Consider the following 25,585-nt stretch of genomic DNA (forward strand, 5'->3'; position numbering starts at 1 on the left):
GGGTCGGGTCCAAAAGGTTTTCCAGAATTAGGAACCAGATTCTAGCTCTCTCTTGTTCTAAGCTATTGTCCGAAAGGTTCTCAAAAACTTGCGCTGTAGCACAGTCCATTAGAGTATTCAAGGGAGGAGTGGCATTGGTTGTACCTGCACAAGTCTTAGAGGGGTGTATACAATGACCCACAGACTAAAAGGTAAACACAAAGAAACGGGGTTAGGGACTCCCTATGCCGGCAATCTTGCAACCTTCCCTTTACCAACTTAGGTTCTGATAGCATGGTGATCAGACAAGAAATTAATAAATAAGGTCTAAATAATCCTGGTTACAGTCCAGATTTAGTTCAGAGTGAAGTAGTATAAAAGAAGAGAAGTTGAAAAACAAGGGCTAAAAGCAAGTAGAGATCGAACAGAACTGTTCACCTTTAACTGCCGCACCAATGACTTTTTTATATTAATGTTGCAATTACATTATTACCCCCAAGACAAAAGGCCCAATATCTAACACAAGAAATGACAAAGAAATACAAGCAAAAGTACCAAACTAACCCTGCAACCAGCTTTGTAACTCAACAGATAGTCTTAGGAATAGAAACAAAAAACAAAAGGGAAACAAACTGACAATAGGAAGAAGAAAGGCAAGAAACAAAAATATAATTAGATATGAGATGAAGAGTATAACTATGATTACCTTTATGTACAGTTATGGAAAGGCCAAAGTCAGAAATGGGAGGTGAAACTGGAGTAGAAGCGACAATTGGATTTGTTAGTGGAGATTCAACTGGTGGAGGAGCTGGTGCTTGTCTATGTGTATACACTTGTGTGGTTGGTGGCCTTCCAATACTGGTATTCACTTGTGTAGTTAGAGACTTTCTGATAATAGGAATAGGATCACCGACAGGATTAGGAAAAGGAAACATATGAAGAGAAGAAGAAATATCAGAACTAGTGAAGAAGGTGGTAGATTCAAAGAACATAATAACATCAGGATACACAAAAGATCAATGAGAATTAGGATTATAACATTTATACATTTTTGAGTTCTAAATTAGCCAAGAAAGATGCATTTAGTTGATCGTGCATCTAACTTATCCAAACCGGGACCCATATTATGAACAAAACAGATGCAACCAAATACCCTTGGAGTCAAAGGAAAAGGAGACAGAGTGAGAAACATTAAAGAAAATGGGAAGAAAACATGCCGTAAGAAAATTGCTCCAAAACTCTTTGGGAACATTCATTTGATGAAGAACATAGCAAGTAAATGATGATTCTTCTGTTCAACCACCTCATTTTGTTGTGGAAATAAGTTTGATGAATAATACCTTGTTTTTCTAAATGTTGTTGAAACAAAAAGAAAATATTCTTTGCCATTGTTGGATCATAGAATTTTGATTGGAAAAGCAAATTGAGTATGAATTTCAACATGAAGTTTTTGAAAAAGGGAAAACAATTCACTTCTTTCTTTCATAAGATGAAGCCATGCCATTCTTGAAAAATCATCAACAAAAATTACAAAAGTATTTGTAATAATTGTAGGACACAATCTAGGACTAAAGGGAACATGATGATGTTTCCCATATTGACAGGATTCACACTCCAAAGATGAGATGGCTCAATGAAGGAACAAGAGGCTTAACTGCTCGAAGAGATGGATGACCAAGCCTGCAATGCCATTGGATAGGTGTAAGAAAGGATTGAAGTGCTACTTCTGAGCATCAATATTAAGATAATACAATTAGCCTACTTCATGCCCTCCACTAATCTTCATCCCTGTCTTGAGATCCTGAAAGATACAAGAGGATGGATAAAAGGTAATTGAGCAGTTATGAGATTTAGTTAGTTTACTAACACATAAGGTTGAAGGGAAAATTAGAGACATATGGAACAAATGATAAGGAAAGAGATGCTAGACCAACATTGCTAACACTACAATTAGAAGAGGATGAACCATTGGCTGAAGGAATAATTTGTGAAGAGTGAAATTGAAAAAGAGAAGAAAAACACATGGAGTCCTAGTCATATGATCAGAAGCTCCAGAGTCAATAATCCAATGGAATATGGAAGAGGTTTTAGATGCCAAACAAGCTATACTTGAGTCAGAAAGGGTAGAAGTATTGTGTTCTAATATAGCCTGAACGAACCTCTCATATTCATCATGTGGTATCCTCACCATCTCCTTCATAGTGGCACCCATAGAAGCCAAGAGCATTTGATCAGTCTATTGATTACCACTTGTTTCATCACTACTCACTATAGCATGATTGGTCCACATAGAAGGTGGGCCATGTAGATCATAACAAAAATTAACTATGTGATCCTCCATTCCACAATAAGTGCACTTCTGAGGACCATTATTACATCCTCTATCATGGCCTCCCCCTAAAAATCAACCTCCAACACCACCACCATGATCAAAGAAAGAGCCACTATTTTCACCACGACCTCCCTCTTGCCACAACTAACTATTGAGATTCTTAGTTATGAGAAAAAGTAATACAAGCATGATATTGTAAAATAGTTCAACATCATTGTACATCAAACTACTGAGATTCTTAGTAGCAAAAAAAAAAAAAAAAAAAAAAGCTACTAAGGTTCTCTCTTTTCTCTACAATCAGTAATTCTGATAAAGTGAATAATCTGGATATTATTGCCATGATCATTTAATATGGTTACCCATGTGACCAAATTTAGCCCCATTAGTTAAAAAATAGGAATACATGAATAAAATATCAGCTGAATAGAGTCATATCCCCTTGTTCAGTAAGTTGTACTGAGTACTAACCTTAGAGCTTTAATACCCATATCCAGGAGGTTCCCCTTTTTATCATCATCACAATCATGGCAGTTTTCTAGTTCCCTTCTATAGTAAAGAATATCATCTCGTAAATTCCCAGCCCCTGCACATCTTCAAAACAAAGGGAGACGAATCAGCAGAATAAAAATTAATGGGATGAAGAAAAAACATAGAAGTTAGTAATTGCAATGTAGTATAATCAATTTGTCTACACATTTAGCCTTTCAAAATAGTATCTTTGAGCACAAACTTCAGTTGGAAGTAAATCAAAGTTCTGGTTCCCCTAATAAATGCCTGCATATTTTGGTACTTTGCCATGTCCCCATGGAACAATTGGACATCACTGCTGCAAGAAGATACTCTTAAGTCATGCATGGACTGAGTGTCATTAATCATGTTGCCAGAACACTTCACCTAGGTGATGATTTTGTTTTTTTTTTTTAATGTAAAAATTATGGTAATTTAGATTGTTTTCTAGTTGGTGTAAAAACTTGAAAACATTAAAAGTGATCTAATATGAAAGAATAGCATATTAAGAGTAGAACTAAAACAGTATTACATAGCCTATGTAAAACTAGTAGATGAATCTCTGTTCTATTAATGCAAAGAAAAAGAAAAAAGTGGAGTGCCAGAGCCATTATTTTGGTCACAAGGCAGAGAAGCGGTTGTATATGATTTAAATGAAAGGAAAAGGGACAAAACCCATTTTACGGTTCTCTAAGTTGAATATTAGTCTTTTATGTTGCCTTTTTAAACCTGTTTACCTTATATGATATGATATGATATGCCTTATTGCCTAGGTGCCATCTTGACAACTATGACATTGATGTTCTCTTTTAGACAAAGAAAGTATCGACAAGATAATGGTGTACCATTTAACAACACAAAAAAGTAACAAAAGAAGAAGAAAATAGATATCTCCCACTTTTATACTATCCATAACTATACGAGTTTGGCAAGAGTTTTAATTTTTTTTGATAATATTAAAATCCATCAAAAAATAAAAAGAGATTTCAAGGGGAAGATGATAAGGAATCAGCTAAGAGAGAGAGAAAATCCCAACATCAAAATTTCTCCTCTCGAACGAAATCCTCTTCCACACCTTCTCCCTTAACCCATGCCTCCTCTCCTTCCTTTAAAAAGGTCTTTTTTTGATCAATAACAGAAACAAATTCATTAATCAGGAAGAACTTTAGTGCAATAAGAAAGGGGGGGGGGATAAACACTCTTAGCCCTCCCCAACAGAAAAAAAAAAGTAGTAAAGTATTCCTTCCCACCCCTTGTTTAGCAAGTGTATCAGCGAAGGCATTTGCATCTCTTCTGACTCAATTACCAGTAACCTCTAACTCTTGTAGTAAGTTAATGGCTTTCCTATTGTGATATATATAGCACCACCATGAATCCTCCTCTTTTGGGAGCCAGCTAATTACAAGTTTTGAATCACCTTCAATGAGCAACTTCCTGATATTCAGCTCTTTGGCCTTTTGAATTCCTTCCATAACATCCAGAACTTCAGCCCTTAGCGAATCCCCAATTCCAATTGGACCTGAATAGAATGCAATTATATTTCCTTCATTCCTTAAGACTCCTATGCCAGACAAACCCATATTGCCTTCACTACCTCTCTCCACTTTCTCATTGCTTCATTGCCAGGAATATCCTTAAAGAGATCCAATGACTTAACCCATGAACCACCTTGATGGTAATGGCCTGGAATGACAACTTCTCTGTTTCTTTCTTTTTCAAGAAATATTCTTTGGTTCCTCTCTTCCAAAATTGTCCAACACACTGCTGCCCTTGTGCATCTCCTTAGCATTCTTCCCCTCTTCTTTGACCAGCTTACAAAAGTAGGAGCAAATAGGCTTTCTTTCTTTGTTTAAAAAGCTCTTCTTGCGCCTTGTTTTCAGCAAGGAGAAGAAGTAGAAGAAGGAGAAGAAGAAGAGACAAAAGATATGAGAGTCTAAAAAGATCAGTCCTGGCGACGCTAGTTCTTTTATTTTAAATTGTAGGGCGACTAAACATAATAAAAAGAAAGGGAAGGACAAGAATGCCCCTCTACAACCTATTATACAGATTACATCACTCCCCCTCAAGTTGGGGCATAAATGTCAATCATCCCCAACTTGTCACAAAGATCATAATGCCGTAGTGAACATAATCCTTTAGTAAGAACATCTGCAAGTTGTTCATCAGAACTAATGTAGGGAGTGCACACTTGCCCCTTCCCAATTTTCTCTCTGATGAAATGCTTGTCAACCTCAATATGCTTGGTTCTATTATGGAGAACTGGGTTGGCTACAATGTCGATGGCAGCTTTGTTGTTACAGTAGAGTGACATAGGATCATCAAAAGGAAATCCTAATTCACTCAATAGATTTTTGATCCACAGTAACTCTGCACTTGACCTAGCCACCACACTCTGTTTTTTGCTTCTCCAAGCCACAAGGTTTCCACCAACAAAGGCACAATATCCACTAGTGGATTTTCTGTCATCCACTGAGCCGGCCCAATATGCATCTTTGTACACCTCTACTCTCATGTGCCCATGCTTCTTAAAGAGTAAACTTGTCCCTGGGAACTTTTTCAAGTACCTAAGAACTCTGTCTGTTGTCTCAAGGTGTGCCTCCTTAGGTGCATGCATGAACTGACTGAGGACACCCACAACATATGCAATGTCAGGCTTGGTCATGGATAGGTTGAGAAGCTTGCCCACAAGTCCATGCACCTGCGTGAAGCCTTTTGCAACTAGCCGAGCCTTATACCTTTCCATAGACCCATTTGCCTTATGTTTTATAGAGAACATCCATTTGCACCCTACAAGCTCCTTTCCCTTAGGAAGATCTACTAGCTCCCACGTGCCATTCTTTTGAAGAGCATTGATCTCTTCTGTCATTGCATTTGTCACTTAGGAACAAGTAAGGCCTCCACAACACTCTTGGAAGGGGAATACTATCAATGGCAGATAGAAAAGCACGAAAAGAAGATGAAACATTCTCATAGGACAAGAAGTGAGATGTGGGGTGGCGTGTGGTGCATGATTTGACACCCTTCCTTTTTGCAATAGGAAGGTTCAGATCACAACCTGAAGTGTCAATATCAATAGGTTTAGGAACATCAACTAGAACAGTACCTGGGTGAGGTGAAGGATCCAGCCCATGGTATGGCTTCTTGCTATTTTTACCCAATTCTTGTGCCCATTTTGGTTTCCCATTCAATTCCCAATAGGTTTCATGGGTGTGCCTAGATTTTTGGCAATGAGTACACCACAATTTGTCTTTATCATCTGTCTTTTTTTGATTTTCCCCTCTTCTTGGTGCCCCAATGTTACCCCTTACAGCAAGAGCAATAGTCTCCCCCTCAGGAGGGTTCATGGCAGATTTCCTACTTTCTTCAGAATGAACAAGTGCATAAACCTCTTGGACAGATGGAAGGTCCTTGCTGCCCAAAATCTGAACACGAATAGGTTCATACACGGGATTCAAACCCAGAAGGAAAACAAACACCCTTTGCTGTGAAACTAACATTTTGTATGCTTTAGCATCCTTTTCACTTTCCCAATCAATGTTCTGATAATAGTCTAGTTCTTTCCAAACTGAAGTGAGAGTAGAATAATAGGTCGATAAGTTCCTTTCTCCCTACTTACATGTCGAAGATTCTGCTTGTAGTTGGTAAATTCTAGCATAATGCCTCTTCTCTGAATAAGTTGCTTGTGCTTGATCCCATATTTCTTTTGCTGTCTTGGCCCACATGAAATTCTGTCTGACGGATGGTAACATGGATGCCAAAAGCCATGACATAATCATGCAATTTTCTTGGTCCCACTTATCGTATTCGGCAGTACTAGCCCTAGGTTCTTTTATTTTCCCATTAATATATCCTGCCTTACCCTTGGCTGTGATATACATCCGCAACTCCTTAGACCATGCCAGGTAATTTCTACCATCCAACGGGGTAATAGTCATTAGGAAATTCATGGAGTCATGACCACTACTCATTCCACCTTGATTCATGGTGGTTCCCGAAGTTGCAGAATCTTCAGCATTCATGATTTCAGTCAATACACACCCACAAAGAGAAATTCACAGCTCTCACTCTAAGTGATTAACAATCAGAACCCAATTTCAGCTTATGTAGAAATACACTTTAACAGGGCAAATAGGTCTCCAAGGTTAATGAAGAAATAGTTGGTTAGCCACTAGTGTGGGGTTCCATAGCCATACTCAGGCTCTAGTGTGTGTGGTTTCATACCCACACCTAGTAGTTTCTAATTTCTTTTAAGTTGAGCCGGCTGGCCTTATTGTTTCTAATTTTTGTTCATTTCCTATTCTTGTAAGGAACCTAAAGCTATAAATAAAGTGTATGGAGCGGCAGATCATTAACCACCGAACCCCTTCTTTCTTTTCTCCTCTCTTCACTCTTCTTCTCTCTCTCTCTCTCTCTCTCTCTCTCTGTTTCTTCTCTTCGAACCTGTATTACTTCTCTAATACAGTAAACAGTTCTCCTTCTTCTTCTTTCAAGTTGGTATCAGAGCCTTCGATCTAGGGTTTCTCATGTGATTTAATTCAGCCGACCACATGAGAATTGTTTAGGGCTGAAAGTTCAGAAAGATCCTTACTTCGGCTGATTCTTGGAGGTTGCAAGAAGGCTTTAGCAGCTGTCCTAAGATTGGAGAGAGCTTCTTGTAATCAAGAAGAATTAGGCAGGAATTGAGTGATCAAGATCGATTGTTGATCAAGATTGGAGGTGCCGATCAGCTTTTTCTTGGTCCTTTGATCAAGATTAAGGTGCTGACAGTAATCAATTGATCAAGTTTGAATACTGAAGGTAGCAATCAGTTTTCTGGGCATTTTTCTTCATAAAGTACATTTTCTTGAGATTGATACTCAAAAGGACTTTGTTATTCATTCAGAGAGGTACAAATAGAAAATCTCAGGACTGATATCAATCAGTTCAGGACTGATATCAATCTTAGGACAATAGTTGACTGTTATCTAACTACAAAATCATTGTCCTAGGTTGGCTGTTATCAGCCTTGAAATACAGTTTTTCTTGTCACAGTAGTTTAAAGCTTCTTGTTAACTTAGAATGGAGTACAAGAACCAAGGGGAAGGTTCTTTTGGGATTGGTGGTTCATGTAACATGACTGAAAACACCTTTCAGATTACAACTGTTATGTTTGATGGATCAAACTACTTGGAATGGGCCCAACCAGCCATGATGGCTATTGGGGGTAGAGGAAAATTGAACTTCTCGCTAAGGGATGTGAAGGAACCCTCCAAGGAGGACCCTACTTATGCTAGGTGGGTCCAAGAGAATTTTTTGATGATAACATGGCTGTGCAACTCTATGCAGCCACACATAAGCCGAAACTACTTGTGGGCCAAAACAGCTATGGAAATATGGGATGTTATGAAGAAAACCTACTCTCAGCCCCTTAATGTTGCTAGGGCTTATGAGCTAAAATGTGAGGTTAAAAATCTGAGGCAAGGAGAGAAGCACATTTCTCTTTACTTTTCAACCAAAATCCCTGTGGCATGAAATTGACAGGTTGAAACTAACAGAGTTTTTGAGTTCCTAGCTGGTCTCAAGAGATAGTGTGACTTTATCCCAAGCCTATTCCCTAGTGCATAGTGAAGAAACTAGGAGAAAGGTTATGTTGCAGCAACAGCCCTCCGAATCAGCCTTGGCAGCAGTTAGACCTATATTTGGGGGGGATAAGGAGAAGAAGGAAGCTAAGAAGGACTTAGTATGTGAACACTGCAAGAAACCTAAACATACTAAGGACACCTGTTGGAAGTTGCAGCCTCATCTAGTTCCAGCAAAGCTTAGAAATAAGAAAGGGAATGCTAATATGGCTGTCAACACTGATAGTACAACTTCATCAGGAACAAGAGGCACTCCTCTAGATACCCTAGCTGTAGTCCGAGCTACTCTGACTCAGCTAGAAAATGAATTTAGTAATTTAGCTCAGCCTACATCAGCTCAATAGCCTACTTCAGCCCTTGCTCATACAGGTACAAGAGCTACTGCTTACCATGCTTTTGTCTCTAGGAGAGACAAAGTTTCTATTGCTGATGGCTCTCTTGTAGCAATTTCTGGCAAGGGAGACATCAGATTATCATATACCATCTCCCTATCCTCAGTTTTGCATGTTTCCAAGCTTAGTGCTAACTTACTTTCAGTTAGTAGTATTACTAAAAATCAAAACTGTTCGGTAACTTTTTTTCCCTGATTGGTGTATTTTTCAGGATCTGGAAACGAAGAAGGTGATTGGGATTGGCCGTGAGATGAATGGAGTCTACTTGCTGGAACATTCACAGGGGAGCAGAGTGAAGCAGGGAAATTGTTTGTTTCTTAGTCTTGTAGTAAGATTATGCTTTGGCACAACCGCTTAGGTCATTTATCTTTTGGGTCTTTAAAGAGTCTCTTTCCAAACTTGTTTGAGTCAGTAGAAGTGTCTGGGTTAAAATGTGAAAGTTGTGAACTTGCAAAACATAGTAGATCATCTTATCCTTTAAGTAAGAAAAGAAGCAACCTTCCTTTTGAGAATTGTGCATACTGATGTTTGGGGCCCCTACCATACACCCACCATGGGGGGGTATAGATATTTCTTATTATTTGTTGATGACTATACCCGTCTTTCATGGGTCTATCTTATGCATTCTCGAGATGAGGTCCCCTCTCTGACCCAAGCTTTCCATCAGATGATCCTAACTCAATTTGAAACCAAGATCAAGATTCTTAGATCTGATAATGCCAAGGAATATTTTGCGAAACCCTTGGAATCCTATCTCCTTGATCATGAGATCATTCACCAGAGCACATTTCCTCACACACCTCAGCAAAACAGGGTTGCAGAGAGAAAAAACAGGCATATTTTAGAGGTAGCCAGAAGCATCATGCTCAACTCCAATGTTCCCATACGCTTTTGGGGAGATGCAATCCGTACAACCATATACCTCATTAACAGGGTTCCTTTACGAGTCCTAAACATGCAAACCCCGTTTAGTCTTCTATATCTAGATAAGGACCTATTCACTATTCCCCTCAAAACTTTTGGGTGTACTTGTTTTGTTCAAATCCTTGAACCTCATCGCTCCAAGTATATGCCCTACTATCATAAGGCTTCTCCTAAGAGGGAGAATAGTGAGGAAGGGATCAAGAGTTCCTTTACCTGTCCCAGTTACTAAGGGGGGGAGTTGCGAAGAAGGTTGTCAAAAATGCAGGGAGTTGAGAGTGTATCACAGAAAGTGGTGGAGCAAGTTGATTCTTGTACTCAACAGCAATCTAGGCTAGTTCCAACATCTTCTATAGTTCCAGATCTAGACACTACTACTGCTCCCACTGTTGATCCCGTTGTTACAAATGTTCAGCCTTCACTGATAGATGACCTTGATCTTCCAATTGCTATTCGTAAAGGGAAGCGCCATTGCACCTCATCCACTGCCCATTGCATCTCCAAGTTCCTTTCCTAAAATTGTCTCTCAGAATCCTACAGATCTTACTTGGCATCTATTTCTACTATTCCTATACCCAGAAAAGTGCAAGAAGCTCTTTTGATACCTGAATGGAAGGAAGCAATGCAAGTAAAGATGGATGCTCTTGTCAAGAACACATGGGAACTAGTTAACCAGCCTGAAGGGAAGAAACCTGTTGGATGCAGAAGGATGTTTACTGTGAAATATAATGCTGATGGTACTGTATAGAGGTATAAGGCCAAATTGGTTGCAAAGGGATTCATACAAACTTATGGCATAGACTATACAAAAACCTTTGCACTTGTTGCCAAAATGAACACTATCAGAGTTCTCCTATCCATTGCTGCAAAATTCTCATGGCTACTATTTCAGCTGGGCCTTTCTCAACGGAGACTTGCAAGAGGAAGTATACATGGAGTTACCCCTTGGTTTTTTATAGTACAGAAGCAGGAAAGAAAGTTTGCCTTCTGAAGAAGGCCTTGTACGGGCTGAAACAATCACTGAGAGCTTGGTTTGATAGGTTTAGACAAGCTTTGGACAAATTCGAATACATATAGGTTTAGTCAGATCACACTCTCTTCTTTAAGAAGACAGGTCATTCCCTGGCTCTACTTGCAGTCTATGTAGATGACATTGTGATAACAGGAAGTGACACTAGTGAAATTGAAACCCTTAAACAGCACCTTCACAAGGAATTCGAAGTGAAAAACCTAGGAAAGTTACACTATTTCCTAGGAATTGAGGTAGCTCGATCTAAGCATGGCATTTTCATCTCCCAAAGGAAGTATGTTCTGGACTTATTGGAAGAAACTAGCAAGTTAGGAGTGAAACCTGCTGATACTCTTGTTAAGCCTAACCATAAAATAAGTGCAGAAAGTGGAGAACTCCTTGAGGACAGGGCTATGTACCATGTTTTCAGCAAGGAGAAGTATAAGAAGGAGAAGAAGAGACGAAAGATATGAGAGTCTAAAATGACCAGTCCTGGTGGCACCAGTTCTTTTATTTTAAATAGTGGGGCGACTAAACATAATAAAGAAAGGAAAGGACAAGAATGCCCCTCTGTGGCATATTATACAGTACATCACGCCTCTCCTCCTTACTCCTTTTTTCAAATTCTTAGAAAGATCTTCTAGCAAATGCCCCTCCACCCAAGAGACATAATACCAAAGCTTTACCAACCTTAACATCTCTCTCTGCAAGCCTTTTCATGATTGGGCCACCTTCAAAATCTTCCTCTGGAACTGCACTTGGCTTTTCATCTTTCCTTGAGACTTTGCACTCCTCCTTTACTTTTCCTTTTTATCTAAAATTCTCCAAGACTCTCGAACTCCCCTTCAAGCATGAACGCTGCAAAAGCATTCTGACTATCAACACCATCCTCACCAAGAGTCTTTTGGTTAATGGATTTCACAGTATGGGTGTGTTAAACTAATGAAATATAAATCTACTCATTTGAAAAGTTCAAAGAATTCAGACATGAAGTTGAGAAACAGTTAATGAGAGAAATCAAAGCACTATGATCAGATCAAGGTGGTGAGCACAGTTATCAAGGCATCGCCTAGGCGACAAAGCACCCTTGCTTGGGCGCCTCGGATAAATGCCTTAACTTATAGCAACTAGGCACCTGGCTAGGTGACAGAAATGACAAGGCAGATACCTTATTATAATATGATTTATATTGTTGCAACTTATTAATATGTGTGTGAATACATTCTATCATATACTATATATCATTTAAGTTTTGTTTTAATGTTTTACTAATGAAATTTAAAAGATCAAAAGGTTTTGAGGAGAGAAAAAGAAAGAAATAAAGAATACAAGTATGGAGAGTTTTCTTTTTCTTTTTTCCTATTCTCTTCAATTAAATAAAAAACAACTCCATCCTTTTTCTTCCATTTTACTTTCGATCATGAATTTTTATAATATAAAGTTAATACCCTTCTTTAATTTCTAATTGATATGAAATTTCTCTATTAAATACTTATTATAGTAGTATTTTTTTTGAAAATAATGAAATTTATATATTTAGAAGATTTTTATCTTTTAGATATGATGATTTGCCACAGTTTTAGAGTAAATTTATTGTTCTTTAATTCTCAAGGAAAGAACCTTAACCAAGGTTTTGTATATACTAGCCACCAAGCTAATATGCCTAAAGTCCTTAGGGTGAATAACATTAGTCTTCTTAGGGATTAAGGCCAAGAAAGTGGCATTGATTCCGGGACTCACTATATTATAATCTGAAAATTCTCTAAACACCCTCACATAAGTCATCTTTTAGTATATCCCAACAATCTTGATAAAAGGCTATTGTAAATCCATATGAATCTGATGCCTTAGATCTATCCATCAAAAATACAAGTCTGGATCACCTGCCAACAATATACGTTCCAAATCCTTAACAAAACCATTTGACACCATGCATCTCATGCATGGTGTAAGATCAAGTTGGTTGGGTGTTGGAATGTGTTTTGTTCGCAGGATATCACAACTCCAAAAACACCGGCCTTTTCATCTCCCCTTCTTCAAAGCTTTTTCTAGTCAGTTTGCCTTTACCTCTTCTAAACTTGGCCACTCCAACCCTTCCAAAGGTAACCTCTTATTCACAAGTATACCATATAAAGATTTGAAGTGATTGGCAAAAGTTCTATATATTTCCTCTTGATTAGTAATTACTTCCCCTTCTAATTCTAATTTGGCTACAAAATTTTTTCTTTGTTCTCCATTTTCCAAATCATGAAAAAATTTTGGTATTCCCATCCCTTCCAGTTACTTCTTCAGCTGTCTTCTCAGCTCTCTATCTTGTTCGTTCAACAATCCTCAAGACTCCTCATCCATCTCTTCAATTTGAGTGATTAGATTCAACTTTTGTTCTACCACTTTGCCAAACCTATCTCTATTCCACTCATTCAATTTGAACCTTAGCCTTTGTAGCTTCTTATGGAACCTAACTCCCTTCCACTTTATCCCCCCTTAACTCTTCATTCCACAGCTCCTTCACTTTAGACTCAAACTCCGGATGTGTTAACAAAGGTTTGCACACCTATCTTAATCGGGCAATGGTCATAAGTGACATAGGGAAGGCTCTAGAAACTAGGCTACCTTAATAATTCTCCCAATCTAAGTTGGAAAGGAACCTATCCAATTTTGAGCACAAAGTAATTTCCTAGAGGTTAGATCAAGTGAACTTGGTTTGCAAAAGTGGGATTTCCTTCAACTAACAATCATCTATGAAACCATCAAATCTCCTTATGCTCGTTGTAATTGATAGTTGGGAGTTACTAGTTTTACTTGAGAATCTTATTAACAAAGGTTTCCACACCTATCTTAATTGGGCAATGGTCACAAGTGGACCATAGGAAAGGCTCTAGAAACTAGGTTACCTCAATAATTCTCCAAATCTAAGTTGAAAAGGAACCTATCCAATTTCGAGCACAAAGTAATTTCCTAGAGGTTAGACCAGTTTTATTTGAGAATCTTATTACATTGAAGTCCCCTCCCAAACACCAAGGATTGTCCCATAAACCTTTAATTGCAAACAACTCCTCCCACATTTCATTTTTCTCTCTATAAGAATTGGACTCTCTATAAGAATTGGGGCCATACACATTAGTTAAAATCTAGATAAATTCATCCTCAACATTCTTGAATTTGATAAAAACAGACAATCCTTCCTATCAGTTCCTCTATGGGTTCCACTACTTCATCCTTCTAGACCATCACAATTCCTCCTGAAGCTCCTTCCAAGACGGAGCTGAAGCCCAACTTACCCCTTGATCTCCAAAAGCTTTTGACCCACCATCTATCTAGCTCAAACCATTTTGTCTCTTGCACCATCACAATGCCATGTTTTCCCTCCTAAGTAGGTCCTTTATCACTCTTCTCTTTCTTGCATTCCCTAAATCTCTCACATTCCAGTCAATAATTTTCATCATTACTTCTCTTCTAAAGACCCTATTATCACCACTCTCCTCTCCTTACCTAAAAGTCTTCCTCCTCTCTCCCCTTCCAGTAAACTCTAGGTCCCCCTCAATGTCAGACATTAATCTTTCTACCTCAGTTCATTTTTTCTTTTCATTTCCCTTTTTCTTCTCATTGTTCCTATGGTATTTCTTCATTTCCCCCTTTCCCTTATCAAAATCAGACTTCTTAATATTGTCTATTGCTTGAGTTGACTTTGTCTTTTTGCCCTCTTTTTCTACATCAGCCTCAACCTCCTCACTAGCTGATCCCTCCCTCCAATTATTCTCTTCCAGGTATCCTTCCTTCATCTTGAGCACCTCAAAGTCCATCAATATCAACCTCCATATTCTTTCTACCTCCTCTCCCAATCCCTTACTAGTTTCAGCCCCAACCTTTTCTTTTAACTCCTTATTTTCACCTTTAGGCTTTAGCTTCACCCTTAGAACACCATCCCCTTTAGGATGAGACACCGGAGTATCTACAATAGGCTTAGCATGCAAGTCAGTACCAAAAAACAAAAGGATACCCATACTTGGGCACCTAGAAGACGAAGGAAGACTATTTCGAATTTGGAGTTGAGATATTACAACTGAGGCAATGTTCTTCCCCCCTACCTGCACATTGTGGTGGAGTGTTTTGGGTTAGATAGACATCCCCATCTAATCTCGTCGTGAGAGGACCCTGTCCTTGTAACTCCCTTTCCGGTCTACCTTCATAAACCACATGAGAAGCCTGCCCCTCCCTACTATCCCCCAAAGAATACTGCATCATTAGGTTAGCATCCTCGATGATGGGGGGTGTAGCTTGCACAGTGTCTTAAACAATTGTTTCAATCCTCCACCCCTCCTTGATTCCAGTAGTTTGCATAGTGTCACTCTATTCTTCTAAGAACAATATTTGTGTCAAAGCTGGCTTCACCCATCATGTCCACCTTTGTTTGGAAATCGATGCTGCCTAGATTCACTGTATCGGCCCCGTCTAAATCTCCACTGGTCTCTTCAATGGACCAATCCCCACCTTTTGGCATCTCAAGATCTCTTTGCTTTACATACTTGTGATTTTGTCTATCAAGTTGTTGTTAGAGAGGGACCTCCCACTTGAGTTGCGGCAACGAGCTGAGGAGCTCGAAGAAGACAATGATAAGATGGTTCCTTTCCATCTATTGAAGCTTTCCCCCCTTCAGGTATGTGAGTATTAAGAGACTCACGTGTTTCACCTTCAACAACCAACTTTACCCTAGGCCTCTTTAGTGCATTTGACCCTTGGGCCATCTAAATTATTTTGACTCCTAGGCTTTGAGTAAATTGTTGGCCCATTCAATTGGGCTTGAGTAGGGGTACAAATGGATCGGATCATGGCCCGATCCAATCCTATTTAATTGGATTCGGATATACTCTTGTCAGATTTTCAGATCAGATCATATTGGATAATAGGACTCGATTGAAAATCGGATCGAGTTCGAATCATCCCCCTATCCGATCCCAAAAGATCTGATATATATATATATATATATATATATATATATATATATATATATATATATGTGTGTGTGTGTGTGTGTGTGTTGTTTATTTATTTATTTATAAATATGCTTATATTGCATTTTTGTAATTTTTATATTATTTATTTTTTATAAAAATACATGTATATATATGATGAAAATAGTTGAAGAAAATACTTGTATTTTTTTGTTTTTTCTTTATATACACTATTATATTTTTTATTATTTTTTTCAGAAATTAAATTGGATTGGATCATATTTAGATATTCGACATTATTAATGGATTCGAATTCACGTTTGTGTTTATGAGATCCGATCGGACCGAATCAGTTGTTTGTACGGTTGGATCAGATTCAGTTATACCTTGATTCGAATCTGATCTGATCCATTTGCATTCCTAGGCCTGAGTGGACACGTTGTTACTTAAAGTATCACGTCCCGGTTCAGTCCCCTTCTTTGGTTCAGGCCGGTCCAAACCTTTCATCTTCCCTCCTTTTTGACAGCCAATTTTGCCACCTTTGACCACTTGTATGTAGGATCTACCACCCTCCATATAGATGCCTTGTTCTCCACGTTTTTGACCCTCCACCTGCCCCACACCTTTTAAGTTCTCCAGATTTTGTTTACCCATTTTGGTGCAAGTGTTTGCAAGATTTGAACTCACCAATCCTTTTGTGTCACGAAGTGCTTCTTTTTCAACCCTTTCGTCTTCTACCTTGTGAGCCTCCTTCCACATTCTTGCTTCTACAGAAGAAACCAGCCATATTGAGTAGGAAGTACCCTCCACTTTGAGCACTATTTTCCTTGGTATTTCTTCTGGACTGACTCCAATTAATAGGAGATCTGCCAAGCGAAGGTCCCTCCAGTAAGATCCATCAAGAGTTCCTCCACACAGATGGGCAAGTGATTCATCTATCCCCTTCTTCCAAAGGTGGAAAGGGAAACCTAATACACAAACCAGTACTCCAACAAAGAACACTTTTGTATTGGATGATGGGCTCCGTTTTGCTATTGTAACTGCCCCCAGATCATATTGAAAATTAACTGCTGATAACTCCAATATATCTTCAACCAAGTCTAACACAGCTTTAGATTTTCAAAGGGGGTTAATTCAACCAAGTCTAACACATCCTATATCCTTGGCTAATCCAACCCTTCCAAATTAAGTCTTTTGCTAAGGGGGTTCCTAAATATCGATTTAAAATGGCTCACAAAGGCTCTAACAATTTCATCTTGTTGATCGTTTAAATCACCATCAATCTCTAGCTTAGAGATGAAGTTCTTCCTTCTTCTATCATTTGCTAAATCATGGAAGAACTTTGTGTTTTTATCCCCTTCCTTTATCCAAGTCTGTCTGGACTTCTGTCTCCAACTTATTTTTTCTTTGAATAAGATGTCTTCTAGTTCCTTCCTTAAGGCCCCTCTCTCTCTCTTTCTCTTCGAAGGTTCCTTCACTTTTTTTGTCCAAGATCTCAATTTCATCAATTACCTCCTGTTTTTTCTCTTCTATTCTCCCAAACTGTTGTCTATTGCAATCCTTTAATTTTGCTTTTATCCTTTCATCTTATAATGGAACTAAATGCCCTCCCATTGACATCTAGGGTAACTCTCTGTCCACCAATCCTCAACTTTCTCATTGAATCCTGGGTGATAGAGCCACATATTGTCAAACCTAAAAGGAGCCGGGCCCCTTCCCCTCAATTCATCATTGGATAAGGAAATTGGCGAGTAATCGGATTTTATCCTATGTAAGGCCCTCAAAACCAGCAGTCACCACTGTTCCTCCAAGTCCAATTTAAACAAAAACCTATCAAGTTTAGAGCAAATTGGGTTCATCTACAGATTGGACCACATGAAATTGTTGTTCAAAAGAGGCAACTCCTTCAACTCATAGGAATTTATGAATTCATTAAATTTCCTTATGCTAGTCGTAATCCTCCTCCAAGTCCAATACACCATGGTCCTTCCCACAAACCCATATATCTTCTAACTCTTACCGCATTTCATTTCTCTCTCTGTATCCATTAGGCCCATAAATGTTTGTTAAAACCCAGTCAAACCCATCATTCTCCTGTCCAAATTTGATTGACACCATGAATTTCCCCACTAATTCCTCAACTCCTTGCATTACATCCTTCTTCCATAGAACCCACTAGTCCTCTGGATGATCCCCAAGAATGGAGACACTGCCCAACTTATACCCCTAGCCCTCTAAATATTCTCTCTCATTTCTCATCGAATGTGGACAGTTCGGATTCTTGAAGCATAACATCCGATTTCTCTTTCTTAAGCAAGTCCTTTACCATTGTTCTCTTTCTTGCACTCCCTAACCCTCTGACATCCCAGCTAATCAACTTCATTTTTAACCAATCAGTTTTGAATGACCCTCAAACTCACCCAGGTGGGAAGAAACTCCTTGCAGTCAAAATTATTAGCTCTTTTGCAGGGCATACAGCTGATTTTCTCAAATTATTAGCTCTTTTGCTAGTGAGTTCGGCCCATGCATATTAATATGTGGGCTGATCTCTATTGATTTGGATTGACATAATTGTGGATCTGTCGCCATACAAAGATAAGGTTCAAAGTGGATAGTCAAAGTTCTGAGAGAATAGGGAAAACTGAAAAGGCAAGTTAGTTTCCAACTTCCTAGTTTGACTAGGTAGTTAGTTGGAAAGTTTTGGTTGAATTAGGAAACCAATTAGTTCTCCCTTACCCTAAGTTAGTTAGGGTTGTTTCCAGCAATCCACTTCAGATAGGAGAGTAATAGAAAGTCCTACTTGCATTCTAAGATTCAATAACGATAAAAGTTATAGAAGAGGGAGACTAGGGTAAGCAATCTAGACAAGCTATCTTGCTCTTGCAGCCCTAATTCGACATAGAAGAGAAAGAGAGCCTTTTCTCCTTCTGCCACCTTGGTTTTTACAGAAAAACAACTTTTTGAGTTTGATAACAGAAGTGCACCAGAGATGAATTTGATCCAGTTCTTGGGAGTGCAAACAACTGCATCGATTCTCTCTTCAACTCTAGCAGTTCAATCACCTGCTGTGCCATCTTCAGCTTGGTGAGGACTATTGGATCTCGTTCTTTGGTGTGTCAATCACATTGGGAGCTTTGTTGTGGATTCTGTATCAGGTAGCATTCTTTCTAATTCATTGACACCTATTTTGGCATAATTGTTCTAAATCAATCCTAGAGAAAAGCAGTTTTCTCACTAGAAATTTTATTTCTACTTGGGCTGATTCTTCGTAACTTTGAAATCCCCTATGCTCCCCACAAGATTCAATCTTGATGGGAGATTCTCATCCCATTCTACAATTTTTCCAATATGTCAGCGATAGGAGATTCCTAGAAGAACCAGCACAGAATTGGTGATTGGATAATTGGCTTACTATGATATGATTCACTTACTAAGTCACTATAATTCAAAAGCAAAAAGAAAATTCATATAACTGCAAAACAGTATTATTCTCAATCTAATCAAACATATAATAACAATAAAAACAGAAGAAAACTGAAGAGAGGAGAGCTTGAGAGTTCAGCAATGAGGGTCTGAGAATGAGAGTTTCGAACCTACTCTCTCTTAGCACCCTAACATTCTTTTATTAAGATATATTTGAATAATTACAAGGAGGCCCTTAGGTGGGCAAGAATTTACAAAGAACTTAATATAGATAGGATGGGCCCAGAATAAGGCCCATTACAGAAAAGAAACATAAATAACAAGAAAGAATAAACAACCTATGAGCCATTCGGCCCATCTTCTCTACACTCCCCCTCAAGCTGAGCATAGATGTCAATCATGCCAAGCTTGCTGGTATCATGCTGAAGTTTTGCCTTGGGAATGCCTTTGGTGAGAAAATTTGCCAACTGTCCTTTAGATGTGATGAAAGGAAGACACACTTCACCCGAAGAGATCCTTTCCCTAATGAAGTGTCGATCAACTTCAATATGCTTGGTTCTATCATGTTGCACTGGGTTGTGAGCAATGTTGATGGCAGCCTGATTATCACAGTACAATATCATTGGCTTGTCATATTCAACTCCAAGTTCTTCCATCAATGATTTTAGCCATAATAATTCAGAAACTCCATGTGCCATGGCCCTGTATTCTGCTTCAGCCGAGGACCGAGCAACAACCGATTGTTTCTTGCTTCTCCAAGAAACAACATTACCAGCCACCAAGCTGCAATACCCAGAAGTAGATCTTCTGTCATCAATGTTTCCGGCCCAGTTAGCATCGGTGTAGGCTTCAAGTTTCATATGACCATGCTTGGCAAACAGAATACCTTTTCCTGGGGAGCCCTTCAAATAACATAGGATTCTCTCTGCAACTGCCATATGAGTGTCTCGGGGAGCATGCATGAATTGGCTAATGCAACTGACTGCATATGCAATATCTGGCCGAGTCATGCATAGATACAAAAGTTTCCCAAGAAGTCTCTGAAAGATTCCTTTGTCTTCTAACAATGTCCCTTCTGAGGCTGAGAGTTTATGACTCGTATCAATAGGAGTAGCAACTGGTCTAGCACCCATCTTTCCAGTCTCGGAGAGCAAGTCAAGAACATACTTCCTTTGGGAGATAAGAATCCCATCCTTGGATCGAGCCACTTCTATACCAAGAAAGTATCTCAAGTCCCCCAAATCTTTAATCTCAAACTCTGTATGGAGAAAAGATTTTAGATCATGAATTCCTGAAACATCATTACCAGTCACTACAATATCATCTACATACACAATGAGGTATACTGCCAGAGGTCCACTCCTCTTCACAAAAAGAGTATGATCGGACTGTGTCTGCACATAACCAAAGTTAACAAGTGCTGTTCTAAATCTCTCAAACCATGCTCTAGGGGACTGTTTTAGTCCATAAAGAGATTTCTTCAGCCTGCATACCTTCCCTTTCATATCAGTTCCATACATCCCTGGAGGAAGAGACATATAAACCTCCTCATGTAATTCACCATTCAGAAATGCATTCTTCACATCCAATTGATAAAGGGGCCAGTCAAAGTGAGCAGCTGAAGATAGAAGAACCCTCACAAATGTCATCTTGGCAACAGGTGCAAAGGTCTCTAAATAATCAATCCCATATGTCTGTGTATAGCTTTTTGCAACCAGCCTGGCCTTGTACCTTTCAATAGTGCCATCAGCTTGGTATTTGATAGTAAAGACCCACTTGCAACCGCCTGGATCCTTCCCTTCAGGCAAATCCACCACTTCCCATGTGTCATTCTTGTATAGGGCATCGATTTCAGATCTCATAGCATCCCTCCACTTTGGAATCTTAAGAGCTTCTGACACAGACCTGGGAATAGGATGAGAAGCAACAGAAGAGAGATAGGCAAAGTATGGAGGTGAAAGCAAACTGTAAGAAAGGTGCTTGGAAATGCAGTGTGCAGTGCACTTCCGTTTTCCTTTCCTAACAGCAATGGGAATATCAAGGTCAGGGAAGGATGAATCCAAAGATGCTGAAACAGTACCTGTTGTCTCTTCTGTGACTGGAAGTGTATGAGGCTCATGTGTTGTAGGAGAAACAACCTGCACATTTCTGGATCTTTGCCATTGATACACCTTGGGATTGAGGATAGGACGAGGAGGTAGAGTTCTGGGGTCCTAGCACATGAGCTTTGATGAATAACCCCCATGTCAGAGAGATAGCAGGATAGGTTTTTCTCAAAGTATTCTTTTGCATTGTCAGATCTGAAGATTTTAATCCTGCTATCAAATTGGGTTAAAACAAATTCATGGAATTGTCTTACAAGTCTTGGAACTTCATCACGGGATTTCATCAGGAATATCCAAGTGAACCGAGAAAAATCATCAATAAACAGGATAAAATATTTATAGCCACCCATGGAAGGTAAGTGGTAAGGCCCCCACACATCAGAGTGCACAATATTAAAAAGAAAAGAAGATCTTTTATTACTCAAAGGATAATTGTTTCTACAATGCTTTGACAATTCACAAGACTCACAATGAAGACTACACAAACTAATTCCCTTAAACAGTTCAGAGAAAAGATGACTCAAGGCAGAAAAAGACAGATGACCAAAACGACGATGACACAACATGATCCGACTAACAGACTCTGAAGAAACAGATCCAAGAGCAGCATTCCCAAGATGATCAGTGCATTGTTCCGGGGTATCAAGCAGGTATATTCCGTTCTCCTCATGGCCACTCCCAATCACCTTCTGAGACTCCAGATCCTGAAAAACACAGTAGGAAGGAAAGAAGGTTACACAACAGTTTAGTGACTTGGTTAAACTGCTTACAGACAACAAATTTGTATTTAGTTAGGTACATGAAGGGCAGAAGGTGGGAACAAGGAATCCGTAGCCTTGATGGTTCCCTTACCAAAGATAGGGGCAAGTGAACCATCAACTAAAGTGATTTTATCACGTCCAGGAAGCAAGTCATATGAAACAAATAGGGTAGAAAGATTGGTCATATGGTCAGAAGCACCTGAGTCAATAATCCAAGGGATCTTGAGATTACCTGAAGTGGTAGCATGATTGGCAGAAGCCCTTATACTTGAACGAGCAAATGCTGAAGCAGCAGAAGAATAGCCTGAAGGGTTGGAAGAAGAGGTCACATCACTCAGCTGACTGATCATCTTCCCAAACTTTTCATATTCTGCTCTCATGGCTGCCAACTGTGCAGAAGCAGACATTTCTTCACTATCTGGCCCGGCAGCTACATTTGCACTTCCTGATCTTTTACTATCATACTTTTTCTGAAACCGACTTGGAACAAGATTAGGATGTAGTTTCCAACACTTATCTTTGGTGTGCTTTGACTTTTTGCAGTACTCACATATAACTTCTTTCTTTCCTATGCCACCAGAAGTTCCAACATTTCCTTTGGGTTTAATCCCCATATTGGCAAAGTGATCATTCATATCAGCCCCTTGAACCTGAACAACCCTTCTGCTCTCTTCACTACTCACCAATGCATAAGCTTGTGACAAAGAGACACACTCCTTGGAAAGAATATTCTGTTTCGTGATATCATATTTTGGGTTTAGTCCAGTTAAGAACTCAAATACCTTGTTCCTTTCAACCAATTTTCTGTAGGTCTCTGCATCATTGGTGGTGTCCCAAGGTACAACTTCTATTAGGTCAATCTCTTGCCATAGGGACTTCAGGGTTGAGAAATATACAACAAGAGGTTTCTCCCCTTGTCTTAAATTCTTTACATCACTTCTCAATTTATATGCCCGGGTCACATTGAGTTTTTGTGAATAGGTTTCCGCAACAATGTCCCAAATTTCTTTTGCTGAATTCATCCATAGGTAGTGTTGGCTGATTTGTGGCTGCATTGAGTTCACAAGCCACCCAATGACAGTGTAATTTTCTTGCATCCACTTCTCGTAGGATGGATCATCTTCTGGGGAAGCCTTCTTACTCCCAGAAATGAATCCTCACTTTCCTCTACTACAAACATGAATCTTTACTGATTGTGACCATGCCAGATAATTAGTTCCATCTAGTTTAACTGTGGTCACAGTCAATAAGGAATCATTTGGAGTCCCCTGAACCAGTCCATATTCAGCACCACTTTTGTTTTCAAACTCTGAGGAGTACATCATGTAAACACTCTAAACAAAGTTCAGCCGACCACAAGAAGACAATATACTGAGTTCAGCCTTCAAGAAGTAATCAGAAACTCCTAGGCACTGTGCACTCAGCCGAAGTGCCTTTTCAAAGCTATGCACTCAGCCAAGAAGAGTAAATACCAATCGGTATTGCTGAACAGGCCTTTTCACAAACACAATGTGGGCAATAGAGACAGCCCCACTGTCAAGGAAGAGAAAAGACCCCAAAAAACAGTTCGTACAGCCCCTTAAAACAGCCAAAAATGAGTAACAATACACAACCTTGTTACAAGGATGTTTCGGCAGGTTTTAACAGTCCAAGAAGAAGAGAAAAAACAGCCCAGAAATTTCTAGGTTAAACCAGATTTAATGCAGTCGAAGGTAGTACAGAACAGCTAGGGTTTTCGGACACTTCAACAGTCCAAACACAGTCGAGCTTCAAAAACAGAACAACCAGTCCAAACACAGTCGAGCTTCAATAGTCCAAACACAGTCAAACTTCAGAGCAGAAAACTGAGCACAACTTACAGTTCGAGCTTCAACAGTCCAAACACAGTCGAGCTTCAAAAACAGAACTGAGCTGTTCCCCTTCTCCTCCCCCCCTTTTTTTTTTCTCTGATTCTTTCTGGCCACCGAACCCCTTCCCCAAGAGATTCTAGTCTTGGGCTCGTCCACTGACCTCCAAGAATCAGGCAGTATGTGACTAAGCTTCCAGCCCTATGATATTCAGGTTCAGATATGCTCTGATACCATGAAGAAAACTGAAGAGAGAAGAGCTTGAGAGTTCAGCAATGAGGGTCTGAGAATGAGAGTTTCGAACCTACTCTCTCTCAGCACCCTAACATTTTTTTATTAAGATATATTTGAATAATTACAAGGAGGCCCTTAGGTGGGCAAGAATTTACAAAGAACTTAATATAGACAGGATGGGCCCAGAATAAGGCCCATTACAGAAAATAAACATAAATAACAAGAAAGAATAAACAACCTATGGGCCATTCGGCCCATCTTCTCTACAAAAACAAAAGTTAAAATAACAAGTAACTGACATATATAAAGAAGAGAAGATGGCTAAACACCAAAAGGGAGACAAAGAGAAATGTAACCATTGCAGTCTCTTAATTTTTTCCTATTTGATTTATGAAGTTCTTTACTATGGTTTTTTGAGCCTTAAATGTACAATTATATTACTTCTAAGTTCTAATGTCATTGGATCCATGAAAGACATTACTAAAATTTGCATGGTCAGTTGACACTGGGAACTTAAAAGTATATTTCCTATGCTGGATAAAGGGCAGCCTAGTGCACAAGGCTCCTGCTAATGCAGGGCCTGGAGAGGGATAGATGCATGCAGCCTTACCTCTGTACATATAGGGAGGCTGTTTCCAAGATTTGAACCCTGCCCAGGTCAAAATGGAGCAAACCAACTGTTGCACCAAGGCCCACCCTCATATTTCCTATGCTAGATATGTCATATGTAGAAAATGTTAACTCATCAATAAAGATTGAATAGTTTAAACTTGGACGCATGCAATAAAGATTCAATAGAAAGGAACAGGACTTAGCCCATAAAACACAGTGCCAAGAATTCAGATCAGGTGAAGACAATGTAAAGCATTCTCTTCATTTTACTTCAGTGAAACCTGCTGATGCAGTTATTGTTAATTTCTTATACATCAGTTTATGCTCATACAAGAAAATAGGAACTGTTTCATACTTGTTTTCTCTATATATAACATACCTTTCTATAACAATATCCACTTCTGCTTTGCTCTTGGGACCATACATGAGAACTCTAGTAAGGTTTAGTATGTCCCGATAATCACCCAGTTCACATGCTTCATCAAAAGCCTGAGAGGGTAAGTTGTCCTTAGGTATTGAAGATAGACATTGTGTTGCAATTAATGATTCCGACCTCTCAGAAGCAAGCTGTCCCTCCATATCAAGCTTGAGACAGGTGATAGCCATTGCATAAGCAACCCCTCCAAACCCAGTATGTGATACAAAAAGATAGCAACCAGCAGAACTGCAGTTTCAAGGAATCACTTCTGAATAAGAGAAGCACAAATGCAACCAATAGATATAGATAGCTATAAATTTTATCTGGTCATTAAAACGTGTTTCGTCTCTTGGATGGATCACAGTGTGTCAGACAACTTTAATATTTTCAAAAAAAAAAAAAAATTACATGCATGAATGTTGGACCACTGTGTATGTCATAATTGTCAAATTAGTGTATTTTTTTTTGAATAAAG

At 39.1% G+C, this 25,585-nt stretch overlaps 1 protein-coding gene across 7 annotated transcripts in view; it reads right to left on the minus strand.

The window, feature by feature from the left end:
* LOC104588950 (metal ion-binding protein) overlaps window positions 1-25,585 on the minus strand; it is a 123,089-nt gene that overhangs the window by 16,295 nt on the left and 81,209 nt on the right. For 2 of the 7 annotated variants that reach the window (XM_010247094.3, XM_088903584.1), the window contains 3 exons: window positions 25,072-25,356; window positions 2,780-2,902; window positions 686-867 (listed from right to left, as the gene is read on the minus strand). In XM_010247094.3, the coding sequence (XP_010245396.1) occupies window positions 686-867; window positions 2,780-2,902; window positions 25,072-25,356 (590 nt within the window). Of the gene's footprint in view, window positions 1-685; window positions 868-1,664; window positions 1,781-2,779; window positions 2,903-25,071; window positions 25,357-25,585 lie in introns of those variants that run through there. The other 5 variants (XR_016085618.1, XM_088903585.1, XR_016085619.1 and 2 more) reach the window with 5 other exon arrangements.

This window comes from Nelumbo nucifera, chromosome 4 (assembly GCF_055504915.1).
Source record: "Nelumbo nucifera cultivar China Antique chromosome 4, China Antique-T2T, whole genome shotgun sequence".
NCBI lineage: Eukaryota > Viridiplantae > Streptophyta > Magnoliopsida > Proteales > Nelumbonaceae > Nelumbo > Nelumbo nucifera.